At 32.6% G+C, this 13,982-nt stretch overlaps 1 protein-coding gene and 1 long non-coding RNA gene across 59 annotated transcripts in view; both read left to right on the top strand.

Moving 5' to 3' along the window:
* LOC127731980 (intermembrane lipid transfer protein VPS13B-like) overlaps positions 1–10,102 on the top strand; it is a 100,425-nt gene extending 90,323 nt beyond the window's left edge. For all 9 annotated transcript variants that reach the window (XM_052240961.1, XM_052240964.1, XM_052240963.1 and 6 more), the window contains 4 exons: positions 208–381; positions 4,527–4,632; positions 5,181–5,430; positions 9,610–10,102. In XM_052240961.1, coding sequence (XP_052096921.1) covers positions 208–381; positions 4,527–4,632; positions 5,181–5,430; positions 9,610–9,765 — 686 coding nt within the window. In that variant the 3' untranslated portion in view covers positions 9,766–10,102. The remainder of the gene's footprint in view (positions 1–207; positions 382–4,526; positions 4,633–5,180; positions 5,431–9,609) is intronic.
* A 1,140-nt stretch (positions 10,103–11,242) lies between these two features.
* LOC127732020 (uncharacterized) lies at positions 11,243–13,413 on the top strand. 50 transcript variants are annotated; one of them, XR_007996013.1, is made up of 9 exons: positions 11,243–12,020; positions 12,078–12,287; positions 12,327–12,383; positions 12,505–12,579; positions 12,751–12,789; positions 12,820–12,837; positions 12,952–13,065; positions 13,180–13,293; positions 13,351–13,413. It is a non-coding gene; the product is annotated as an uncharacterized LOC127732020 (long non-coding RNA). The 50 variants fall into 50 exon arrangements; XR_007996001.1 differs by lacking the exon at positions 12,327–12,383 and having other exon boundaries at positions 11,246–12,020; positions 12,078–12,326; XR_007995998.1 differs by lacking the exon at positions 12,751–12,789 and having other exon boundaries at positions 11,250–12,020; positions 12,562–12,618.
* Positions 13,414–13,982: the final 569 nt, after the last annotated feature.

Genomic DNA, 13,982 nt, shown 5'->3' with positions numbered 1-13,982 from the left:
AGGAATATACTTGTTTATAAGCAAGTAAAAACCAAATTACTTAGTATGGAAAGTATATAGAACTCAAAAGATACATTAACATACGGAATATATGAATGGTTTTCCCAGATGGTTTCCCAGGTCTCCTTTTTAATATAGACTTATAACTGCAGTGAATAATGTTTTTACACCATTTACCTTCTGACAAAAGGTCTTTTTTTATGACAGGTGCTGTTGCTGGTCTAGCTGATCAGCCATTACAAAATTTGATGTCCCGACATGAGAGTGAAGGTCAAAGGTCAGCTGCCACAGAATTAGTGTCAGGTGTAGGAAAAGGACTTGTGGGAGTTTTTACCAAGCCTATTGGTGGTGCTGCAGAATTCTTTTCCCAGACAGGTCAAGGTAAGGTTTAAGGTCAGCTGTCACAGAAGAAGTGTTAGGTTAGTGGTTCTGTAAAATTCCTGTACCAGACAGGTCAAGGTAAGGTTTAAGGTCAGCTGTCACAGAAGAAGTGTTAGGTTAGTGGTTCTGTAAAATTCCTGTACCAGACAGGTCAAGGTAAGGTTTAAGGTCAACTGTCACAGAAGAAGTGTTAGGTTAGTAGTTCTGTAAAATTCCTGAACCAGACGGTTCAATTTAAGGTTAATGACCTTTACTGCAGATGAGTGTGTCACAGGACTTCGGTATCATATACAAGATCAGATACATATAATATATATCATGTATATAGAGACATTCTTGAATTCTTATCATATTTTATTCTTTATGTTTCTAAAGTTTGTCAAGGAAATGCAAATTCTGTTTACATGTCATATGGTAATTCAATTTATATTCATAGTTATCTCTCAACACTCACTAGGTCAAAAATAACTTAAAATTGAAAAAAATGTATGTTTACTTCTTACATTTTAGTATAATGCTCATTGTATCCCTGCTTAATGAAGTGGGATTATATAATGCTCATTATATCCCTGCTTAATGAAGTGGGATTATATAATGCTCATTATATCCCTGCTTAATGAAGTGGGCTTATATAATGCTCATTATATCCCTGCTTAATGAAGTGGGCTTATATAATGCTCATTATATCCCTGCTTAATGAAGTGGGCTTATATAATGCTCATTATATCCCTGCTTAATGAAGTGGGCTTATATAATGATCAGGGTGTTAGTCCATTAGTTTGTCATTCCATTTGTTCGTCCATCTTTCTGTCCAACTTTTGTACCCCAAACTGCTCCTGAATTGCTTTACAGAATTATTTGAAACTTTTTCAGATTCTTGTCACATAATATACTTTTGCACCTCCTATTTTTATACGACCGCAAAAAAATTTTGTGGTCGTATATTGGTATGACGTTGGCGTCGTCGTCGTCGTCCGAATACATATTGGTTTTCGCACTCTAACTTTAGTTTAAGTGAATGGATCTTTTTGAAATTTGACCATAAGGTTAAATACCACAAAAGGAAGGTTGGGATTGATTTTGGGGGTTATGGTACCAACAGTTAAGGAATTAGGGGCCAAAAAGGGGCCAAAAATGAGCATTTTCTAGTTTCCAGACAATAACTGTGGAACGGTGTATGGATCTCTCTGAAATTATACTACAAGTTTCCATACCACAAAGGGATGGTTAGGATTTGCTTTGGGGGGTTATGGCTCAAACCGTTTAGGAATTAGGGGCAAAAAAGGGGGAAAAACAAGGTTGTCCTGGTTAATGGACAAATACTTTAGTACAAAACATAATTTAAAGCAGTGTAAGGGAGATAAATCAAATACATCATTGAAATTATCTCCCTTACACTGCTTTTAAATTATGTATAAAGTAATGGTTAATGAACAATAAAGATAATCTAAAACAGTGTAAGGGAGGTAATCCAAATACAACGTTTTGGTTACTTCCCTTACACTGCTTTTAAATTATGTTTAAAGAAATGCATATTTATAAAGGAAGACCAGTAAAAATATCTGCAAATGTTTTCATCTTTTTTTTTTACAAAAAAATCCATATGAAAGATTTGACACTATATTTTTATTAATTCTATTATAAAATAGATTAAGTTAGCACTATGGTAAATTTAAATGGGTAATTATGGTTGCCAACTCCATTGGAAATTTCAATTGAGATTATGACCATATCTTGAGGGAAAGAATTTTTTTGGGGGAAAAAGGGGGGGGGGGGATAAACAGAAATTGTGGGGGGCCAATTTTTTCTCATTTCAGATTTCAGAAATTAAAAAGAATTATTCTTCAAATATTATTTTTTTTTCAAATTTCAAATATTGAAAAATTTCAAGAAGTAATCTTTAATTGCACAGTATGGCGCATTAGATTTGTAAAAACTTTGATCACATTTATTTATTTGTTATGCCGAATCTAACAGTGTATTTAGATTTTTAATTTTGGGTCCAGTTTTCAGATTGGTCTACATTAATGTCCAAAGGGTCCAAAATTAAACTTTGTTTGATTTTAGCAAAAATTGAATATATGAGGTTCTTTGATATGCTGAATCTAAACATGTATTTAGATTTTTGATTTTTGGCCCAGTTTTCAAGTTGGTCCAAATCGGGGTCCAAAATTAAACTTTGTTTGATTTCAACAAAAATTGAATATATGGGGTTCTTTGATATGCTGAATCTAACCATGTATTTAGATTTTTTATTTGTGGACCCTGTTATCTAATTGGTTCATATTGAGGTCAAAAGGGTCCAAAATTAAACTTTGTTTGATTTCATCTAAAATTGAATTATTGGGGTTCTTTGATATTCCAAATCTAACCGTGTATTTAGGTTTTTAATTTTGGGTCCTGTTTTTTAAATTGGTCTACATTGAGGTCCAAAGGGTCCAAAATTAAACTTAGTTTGATTTTAACAAAAATTGAATTCTTGGGGTTCTTTGATTTGCTGAATCTAAACATGTGTTTAGATTTTTGATTATGGGCCCAGTTTTCAAGTTGGTCCAAGATAGGGTCCAGTATTTAAACTTTGTTTGATTTCAACAAAAATTGAATATATGGGGTTCTTTGATATGCTGAATCTACACATGTATTTAGATTTTTGATTATGGGCCCAGTTTTCAAGTTGGTCCAAGTTGGGGTCCAAAATTAAACTTTGTTTGATTTCAACAAAAATTGAATATATGAGGTTCTTTGATATGCTGAATCTAACCATGTATTTAGATTTTTTATTTGTAGGCCCCGCTATCAAATTGGTTCATATTGAGGTCAAAAGGGTCCAAAATTAAACTTTGTTTGATTTCATCGAAAATTGAATTATTGGGGTTCTTTGATATTCCAAATCTAACCGTGTATTTAGATTTTTAATTTTAAGTCCCGTTTTTTAAATTGGTCTACATTAAGGTCCAAAGGGTCCAAAATTAAACTTAGTTTGATTTTAGCAAAAATTGAATTCTTGGGGTTCTTTGATATGCTGAATCTAAACGTGTTTAGATTTTTGATTATGGGCCCAGTTTTCAAGTTTGTCCAAGTTGGGGTCCAAAATTAAACTTTGTTTGATTTTAACAAAAATTGAATATATGGGGTTCTTTGATATGCTGAATCTAACCATGTATTTTGATTTTGGACATTGGACCATAATAGGTAAATTAAAAAAATTCAAGTTCTAAGACCACATTCTTTCTGTGTCAGAAACCTATGCTGTGTCAAATATTTAATAACAATCCAAATTCAGAGCTGTATCAAGCTTGAATGTTGTGTCCATACTTGCCCCAACTGTTCAGGGTTCGACCTCTGCGGTCGTATCAAGCTGCGCCCCAGCGAAGCATTTTATTATTTTTTCATCTGATGGATTTTTGAGGTTTACTTTGGGATGACATGGACTCAGTCATATCTGCACACTATAATAAACATTCTGGGGGTATCCATTTTTTATACGCAACTTAACTCCAAAAGCCCTTACTTCAATTTATTAAAACTTCTCACAACCTTTTATAACCATATAATGCTACTTTTGTTTGTTTGAAATAATTTATTTTGTGGGATAATCTTACATGGACTTTGCCATTACTGTATCTGATACCCATTTTGCAGCAGCAAATATCTTTGGGGTTCCCTTACCAAAGCATGGGGTTCCCTTACCAAAGCTTGGGGTTCCCTTACCAAAGCTTGGGGTTCCCTTACCAAAGCATGGGGTTCCCTTACCAAAGCATGGGGTTCCCTTACCAAAGCTTGGGGTTCCCTTACCAAAGCATGGGGAGGGGTGAGATTTCATAAACAAAATTATATTTATTCAGGTTAAAAGGACATCCCTCAAAACAACCACTGGCATTATTTGTATCCGGATTTTCTTTAAATATTTGATACCTTTGTAAATGATTATTTGGGGACAGAATATTTATTTTTTGTTGAATATATATAATAAACAGATCAATGCATGGCAAAATCTGTCTCACATGCTGTATCACCACTCAACCAATATCAGCCCTCTGGGCATTCAGCCGTCTGGGCATTCAGCCCTTGGGACTGATATTGGTTTCTTGTGGTGATACAGATTTTGCCATGTATTTTTCTATATGTAAATTTCATTTTTACAGGATTATTGTATGGTACTGGATTATCTGGGAACATCATAAAACCCTGTTATCCATCTGACGACATGGTTGTTAGTGACATGTTCAACAGTCGACTTAAATATGTCAGGTATAATGTCTAAATCATATAAAACCCTGCTATCCTTCTGACGACATGGTTGTTAGTGACATGTTCAATAGTCATCTTAAATATGTCAGGTTTAATGTCTAAATGGTATGATACCCTGCTATCCATCTGACAACATGGTTGTTAGTGACATGTTCAACAGTCGACTAAAATATGTCAGGTTTAATGTCTAAAGCGTAGAAAACGATGCTATGCTTCTGAGGTATATGACAGCCTGATTTATGTCAAAGCAATAAAACGAACAGCAACCACTGGATTACTGGCCCATGACTTGAGACAGGCACATATAACAAAATGTGGCAGGATTACACTTGTTTACATGAGCTCAATCCAGATATCTGGTCAAGATTTATAGTGAAGATCCATCATTATAACCGTGATAAAATAATGGAAAAATGAATTAATGACATGACAAAATAAAGATGTATAACTATCATTAGATATAAACATTATAGGTATGGTTAAATATTATATAAAACCTTGCCAGAAATATGAATGTTAAAAGTACTAGTAGAATGTTTATGTTTTAGGAAATTACTACAGTGCCTTCCTAAGTGTCAACTACAGTCTTCTTTATTGGCTAATTATCTGGATGTCATGGATACTGAGGTCAAAGTTGAACTTCTGTTGACTAATGAACTGATGATTATGATCAGTATAGATGACGACAGTCAGCAACAGGCATTTTCATTGGTGGAACTAGAGGTTAAAGTTGAGCCAGATAACCCTCAACTGATAACATTTGTGTGGAGGGATTCCTTCCATCAAGACGTGCCTCAGGTTTGTATTGTTACTTTAGAGGTCAACAATCCTCTGACCTTTATGTGGAGTTATGCTGTCTATTTTAATATAAAGTGGATTGATTTATATTTTTGGATACTAATTTTCATGGATGGAGGAAAACTTGGGTTTATATGGGTATTTGATTTCACGGTTTTGCCTAGGTGTATATACAAGGGAGCCTCCTCATGGGGTTTTTGATTATGTGATTACTTGGCTGCTTTTATAGTGATTATTTGATTACCAGACAAAATATTTCATGATTATTTGATTATTTGATAATATAGGACTGTATTTTTGATTTATATTTGATTATCTTGTTTAAAAAAATAATTAATGATTATGTGATTATATTGGCAAAAAATTTGTGATTATGTGATTACTTGAACATCCCCTTGAGGGGCCTCACAAGCCTATAGAAACTTTGTAATTTGTGGAACATTTAGATTTGTGGTTCACCTGTACCCATGAAATCCACAAAATATGGTATCCCACGAAATCCACAAAATATGGTATCCCACAGATAAAAATGAATCCACAGTATATCTGTAAGGTCACACAGAATGGCATGCTTGGGTAACATATCCATTTAATTTCAGGGACAAATCAAAAGTCATTTTATAAACTATTTTTTAGTTTTGTAACACTGTAAACATTAGCTACTGACAGGTAAAATCATTTTTGTGGAACTATTCATCAAATTACCTCTAAACATTTACGATGACTTGCTTTGCCAACTTGTGCATTTGTGTTGAAGTTAATGTATAGTATAGATGTACTTTTACAAAGCAACTGTACAATATAAAGAATTGATAAATCCTTGCTACAGGAAAACACAGGAAGTAAAGAATAAACACTGAGGTATAGTGTGTTATATATGTGTGGAAATAATGTTAGGAAATGTTACATGGCATTGGAAGAACTCTGTTGAAAGTAGTTTTAAAAACATATCTGAAACTTTAACAGAATATGTATTATGTTTGTGATTATTTATCAGAAACTATAAATTTTGATATTAAGGCTTTGATCTATATTTAATAAATACAATTGTTGCAATTGGTACACGAGTTGGACATGGAAAAGTGTGTACCTAATTTGTGTAATCAACTCCTCCTACAGTATTCAACTGAGATCCCTGAAACTTCACAGGAAGATTACACATATGTTGAAGTATTGCATCTGCTATTTTGGAATTGTTTGAACAAATTTTACATTTTTTTGGACTTGGGAACTTAAGTCCATGACGTTAAAATACTAAATCTCTGGGATGTGTTTTAGTTGATTTAAGTCTATGATGCATGATTTTTTATTATACGACCGCAAAAAAATTTTTGTGGTCGTATATTGGTATGACGTTGGTGTCGTCGTCCGGCGTCGTCGTCCGAATACACATTAGTTTTCGCACTTTAACTTTAGTTTAAGTGAATGGATCTCAATGAAATTTTACCATAAGGTTCAATACGACAAAAGGAAGGTGGGGATTGATTTTGGGGGTTATGGTACTAACAGTTAAGGAATTAGGGGCCAAAAAGGGGCCAAAAATAAGCATTTTTGTAACTTCCAGACATAACTTGTGTGTAAGTATATGGATCTCTCTGACATTGTACCACAAGGTTCCATATCACAAAGGGAATGCTGGGATTGATTTTGGGGGTAATTGCCTCCAAATTTTAGGAATTAGGGGCCAAAAAGGGGCAAAAAACAAGCATTTTTCTAGTTTCATGACAATAACTTGTGTGTAAGTGTATGGATCTCTCTGACATTGTATCACAAGGTTCCATATCACAAAGGGAATACTGGGATTGATTTTTGGGGGTAATTTCCTCCAAATTTTGGGAATTAGGGGCCAAAAAGGGGCAAAAAACAAGCATTTTTCTAGTTTCAGGACAATAACTTGTTTGTAAGTGTATGGATCTTTATGAAATTGTACTGCAAGGTTCCATATCACAAAGGGAAAGCTGGGTTGGAGTTTGGGGGTAATTGCCCTAAATTTTTAGGAATTTGGGGCCAAAAAGGGACAAAAAAACAAGCATTTTTCTAGTTTCCAGACAATAACTTGTGTTCAAGTGAATGGATCTCTCTAAAATTGTACTGCAAGGTACCATACCACAAAGGGAAAGCTGGGATTGAGTGTGGGGGCGATGAATCATAAGGGGGTTCAAAAAATTTGGGGGGGGGGATTTTTTTTTCCTTTTTTTTCTTTAAAATTTTCCATTTTAAATTGGTTATTTCTGATTTATATATAAAAGCAAATAATAATGATATGGTTTGAATAGCATACATGTGAACCTCCCGACAGGTGTACAATAATCCTGTTTTCAGGAGGCTCCTCCTGACCTCCGGTTGAAGAGGAAAATTATAATCCCGTGTATGAAATTTTTCATGAATGAAAAATTTCTGCCCAACATATCATCTCAGGCATCTGGTGTAACTCACATTACCTGAAGTTATATTTTACCTGTAAATCAATTAACATGCATAATTATATGGCTTCACTTGTCAGCTTGGGTGTCAAACATACTGGTAATCAATGATTTTTTACCTCAGGCTAACTGCCGTTGTGTAACAAAAACTGTGTATTTATTGGGTTACTTCCCTTGATTTATCCTGTTTTAAGTTACTTTCCTTTTAATAATGAAAATTTTTAAAAGAATATAAATAAAATATAAATTGAACAAATAATCATAAAAGGATGGTAAATAAATGATTTTAAATGTCTTAGGACAAATAAAAAAATAATAATTTGAAAATTATTTGAGGATTCTATACTTCCTTTCAAGGCTTAAATTGAAATTTATATAACAACTATGACCCTGGTTTTACACTTAGAATGATTTTCTGAGTATGCAAACAAAAGCTATTTGCAGATAGTTAAACAAATGTTCTGGTTGAAATAAATGTTTTATAGAATATGAAGTAAAAAATTTAAAGAACATACTGAAAAAAAAAAATGTTAGATTGAACATGTAAAATATAAAGATGGAGAAACTTTATAAGTACAAGGGTACTATAAACATAATAAATTGGATGGAAAGTTGAAGAAAACACACTTTAAAAGACCATTTTTACAGCACACGGTTACATTTACGACAAAATTTATGTCGATTAAAAACCCCTCCTGATCTGAGTCCTAATCTCCTGACCAAAATTTCCCAATCTCCTGATCTGAGTTTCACAGTCCATCACATGTATGAATAGGTAAATTAAAAAATTATAAGTTCTTAGACCACTTTCATTCTGTGTCAGAAACCTATGCTGTGTCAAATATTTAATTACAATCCAAATTCAGTGCTGTATCAAGCTTGAATGTTGTGTCCATACTTGCCCCAACTGTTCAGGGTTTGACCTCTGCGGTCGTATCAAGCTGCGCCCCAGCGGAGCATTTTATTATTAATTGTTTTTGGCTTTTGACTAGCTTTCAGTAACTGCGAGTACTCTCAAATCGTACTTTCGTGTTAATTTGACCTGTTGATACAATTTGTAATGCATTTTTGTTATTTAATGTTTATTTATCTAGTGTTATATCTCGTCTCTCTATTTTAGCTTACCTGGACCAAACTTGGCCTAAATCATCCTTAGGGGATCTAGTTAAAAAAATGTATCCGATGACCCCGCCCATCAACCAAGATGGCCGCCATGGCTAAAAATAGAACATGGGGGGTAAAATACAGTTTTTGGCTGATATTTCTGAAACTAAAGCATTTAGAGCAAATCTGACATGGGGTTAAAATGTTCATCAGATCTATCTGCCCTGAAATTTTCAGACGCATCAGATTTTTTTTTGTGTGTGACATCTTTGTAGGTTATTGATTGAGCTAAATGTTTTATTTATTACAATATAAATTTTTATAATAGCAGGTGTCTGTAGGTAATTGATTGAGCTAAATGTTTTATTTATCACAATATAAATTTTTATAATAGCAGGTGTCTGTAGGTTATTGATTGAGCTAAATGTTTTATTTATCACAATATAAATTTTTATAATAGCAGGTGTCTGTAGGTTATTGATTGAGCTAAATGTTTTATTTATCACAATATAAATTTTTATAATAGCAGGTGTCTGTAGGTTATTGACTGAGCTAAATGTTTTATTTATAACAATGTAAATTTTAAACAGGTGTCTGTAGGTTGTTGATTTAGCTAAATGTTTTTATTTATAACAATATAAATTTCAAACAGGTGTCTGTAGGCAAAGTAAAGGTAGGATTAACACTAGTTATAGATGTTTGTCTACTTAACCTGTGGCAAAATGCTTCACAAGCTTTCTGTAGAACCAGTAAAAACCAAAAAGCCATCACTAACTTTGAAATAAATATTTATGCATTATGCTTTTAAATAAATGCAGAAAAGATGTGTACCATATAAGTTTGGAACGAATGACAAGTGTGCTTCATGGAAAATTCTTAGGTCTTGTATAGAAGTCATGTAATTGAAAGAATATATATTGTAAATTCAGAAATTATAACAATGCTTTTATTAATGCTAAAAATGTGACAGAATCATGTTTGTTATAATAAAAACTTGCATTCATAATTTCAGCAGTGAATTTTCTTCATACGATTTTTGCCATCGCGTTAATTAGATTTCACATTTTTGCTAGTGGTCAAGGATTTGCAATAATAAATGCACACATTAATTTCTGAATTTACAGTATATTTCTAATTATTTTATTGGGTACAAATTTTTCCATTTATAATTCAACTGTTGACTCAGTACTTAGGGATCTGTTTATTTAATGATAACAATTCCAAATGCTGTATTTTTCTTCAAATAATCTATATTTCCTCTTCATTTGATAAGAATATAGCTATGTTCTACAGAAAGCACTGGGATTTCATAATCACACTTTTTAGCTCATCTGGCCCTATGGATTCACTTGGCATCTTCATCATCATAAAATTATTAGAATTTCAAGATCTTAGTGCTTCCTATTATCACCAAAATTATAGGAGTCATTCCTCAAATTGTTTTGCTAATTTTCGTTTTAATTTTTTGCCCGTTATCTAAAAATATATCTGTGAAAAATGCAAATATGACTGAAACCATTTGATGATTACCTATAAAGAGTTATTGCCCTTACATGATGATTTTTGACTAATTTTCTTGTTTTAACTAATATCTCCAAAACTATAATAGATAGAAATAACAAACTAATGATAAGCAATACAAGATCTACATTAAAGCCAATGACCTAAACCATTGGATGACTAAAATAGGAGTTACTGTCCTAAAATGACAATTTTTGACTAATTTTCCTGACTTTTGCTTATTATCAAGAAAACTATAAAAGATAGGTAGATACTGTTAACAGTAAAAATAATATGCAATACACATCTAAATATGTCAAGAGTTATTGCCCTTTAATGACGATTTTTCACTAATTTTTGTGTTTTGGCCAACAATCTGCAAAACACTTATAGATAATTTAGAATATTTAAACAACAAAAATGAGCAGCTATGATCACAAAAATGTGAAATGGAGTAACTGCCCTTATAAGACAATTTTCAACTAATTTTCCTGCTTTTTGACTGATAGAGATATCAGTCAAAAAGCAGGAAAATTAGTATTTATAGTTATGTCGAAACTGTGAACATAAACATGATAAATAAATGAAGATAATTACAAGATCTACACAAATGCTGCTGAATATAATTTACAAATAAGCAAACATAACTGATTGCAATAAAAGTAATAAAAGATAAATATCAAAATTGCATATTCTTCCAGGTGAGCGATTCAGCCTCAGATGAGCCTCTTGTTTGTTAATACTCATCTTTCTTAAATGTAGCATACTGTGTTTGATCATCAAAAATCACAATTTACATAACTTGTTTTCTAGTATTCACTTGTTGATTTATTTGGTAGATGTTGATTTTAAGTTAAATAGACAATAGACAATATTTATTAGCACAAACACATTTACATTAAATGGTTATGGCATACAGTATTGAGACAATAAACTGACAATAGTTAAATTGACTAACCCTAACCATAGTTAAAGTAAAATTTCAGATATTTGGGCAGGTCAGCTGATTTGAACAGACTTATAAATATAAATAGTTCAGGGTTCAGATAAGACCGGTTTATCCATTAAACAGCAGTTAACTTAAGGACAGATTACATTTAATGAAGGGCCAGTTTACACAGGTTTTCACTTTATTCAGTATTCAGTTTTGAAAGGTGTCCTGTTTTACAGGGGCCAGTTTACACAGGTTTACATTTTCTAGAGGTCAGTTTAGACATGTTTACAAAATGTTTAAAGAATATACAGGGTCAGTTTTATAGATAGGTAAATGTTTAATGAAAGGTTGATGTTAATTGTTTAGGAAGGGTCAGTTTAGAGACGTAAATGTCATATGAAAGGTTGATGTTAATTGTTTAGGAAGGGGTCAGTTTAGAAAGGTAAATGTCATATGAAAGGTTGGTGTTAATTGTTTAGGAAGGGTCAGTTTAGAAAGGTAAATGTCATATGAAAGGTTGATGTTAATTGTTTAGGAAGGGGTCAGTTTAGAAAGGTAAATGTCATATGAAAGGTTGGTGTTAATTGTTTAGGAAGGGTCAGTTTAGAAAGGTAAATGTCATATGAAAGGTTGATGTTAATTGTCTAGGAAGGGGTCACATTAGAAAGGTAAATGTCATATGAAAGGTTGATGTTAATTGTTTCGGAAGGGGTCAGTTTAGACAGGTAAATGTCATATGAAAGGTTGATGTTAATTGTTTAGGAAGGGGTCAGTTTAGAAAGGTAAATGTCATATGAAAGGTTGATGTTAATTGTTTAGGAAGGGGTCAGTTTAGAAAGGTAAATGTCATATGAAAGGTTGATGTTAATTGTTTAGGAAGGGGTCAGTTTAGAAAGGTTGATGTTAATTGTTTAGGAAGGGGTCAGTTTAGAAAGGTAAATGTCATATGAGATGTTGATGTTAATTGTTTAGGAAGGGGTCAGTTTAGACAGGTTTACATTTACATTAGGGTCAGTTTAGAAAGGTTAATGTCATATGAAAGTTTGATGTTTATTGTTTAGGAAGGGGTCAGTTTAGACAGGTTTACATTTATATAGGGGTCAGTTTGGAAAGGTAAATGTCATATGACAGGTTGATGTTAATTGTTTAGGAAGGGGTCAGTTTAGAAAGGTAAATGTCATATGAAAGGTTGATGTTAATTGTTTAGGAAGGGGTCAGTTTAGAAAGGTAAATGTCATATGACAGGTTGATGTTAATTGTTTAGGAAAGGGTCAGTTTAGAAAGGTAAATGTCATATGACAGGTTGATGTTTATTGTTTAGGAAGGGGTCAGTTTAGAAAGGTTAATGCCATATGAAAGGTTGGTGTTAATTGTTTAGGAAGGGGTCAGTTTAGACAGGTTTACATTTATAAGGGTTAGTTTGGAAAGGTAAATGTCATATGAAAGGTTGATGTTAATTGTTTAGGAAGGAGTCAGTTTAGAAAGGTAAATGTCATTTGAAAGGTTGATGTTAATTGTTTAGGAAGGGGTCAGTTTAGAAAGGTAAATGTCATATGACAGGTTGATGTTAATTGTTTAGGAAGGGGTCAGTTTAGAAAGGTAAATGTCATATGAAAGGTTGATGTTAATTGTTTAGGAAGGGGTCAGTTTAGAAAGGTTAATGTCATATGAAAGGTTGATGTTAATTGTTTAGGAAGGGGTCAGTTTAGAAAGGTAAATGTCATATGAAAGGTTGATGTTAATTGTTTAGGAAGGGGTCAGTTTAGAAAGGTAAATGTCATATGACAGGTTGATGTTAATTGTTTAGGAAAGGGTCAGTTTAGAAAGGTAAATGTCATATGAAAGGTTGATGTTTATTGTTTAGGAAGGGGTCAGTTTAGAAAGGTTAATGTCATATGAAAGGTTGATGTTTATTGTTTAGGAAGGGGTCAGTTTAGAAAGGTAAATGTCATATGAAAGGTTGATGTTAATTGTTTAGGAAGGGGTCAGTTTAGACAGGTTTACATTTATATAAGGGTTAGTTTGGAAAGGTAAATGTCATATGAAAGGTTGATGTATATGATATTAGACCATTTTGGTGTATACATTTTGTTTCCATAAAAATAAATTAATGTGATTCTAGCCTTGCGGTTGATAATTAAAATAGAAATATGAAGTCTATGCTCTTATGTAATGTAGACCATACTAATTGTTGTTTTAATCCTTTCAGACTGAAAAAGAAAACAAAGACCGTGTAGCTGCCTTTATAGACGGAACATCAGAATTTGTCAGACCAGATATTTCTCTCAAATTAAATCTCAATCCAGCCAATGAAATATCAGATTTTCCACAAGTGTCCCCATCAGAATCCTTGGAATCAGGAGAAGACAGTAGGCCGATATCACCATCATTGTCTAATACATGTAGACCTAGCTTGGCTCCAGAATATCATTTTCTTGTAGACCCATATTCTAAAGATGTTTTTATTGCAATTTTCAATGCTACTAAACTGAAATTATCAGGGAAAGGGTTTATTTTGTAAAAGAAATAATTTAAAGACAAAACTTTATTAGTACAAAACTTTTATACATGTGTGGTATTGTGACTTTATT

The sequence above is a fragment of the Mytilus californianus genome, unplaced genomic scaffold (genome assembly GCF_021869535.1).
Source record: "Mytilus californianus isolate M0D057914Y unplaced genomic scaffold, xbMytCali1.0.p SCAF_21, whole genome shotgun sequence".
NCBI classification, from domain to species: Eukaryota; Metazoa; Mollusca; class Bivalvia; order Mytilida; family Mytilidae; genus Mytilus; species Mytilus californianus.
This window is presented reverse-complemented; position numbering and strand designations above follow the sequence as displayed.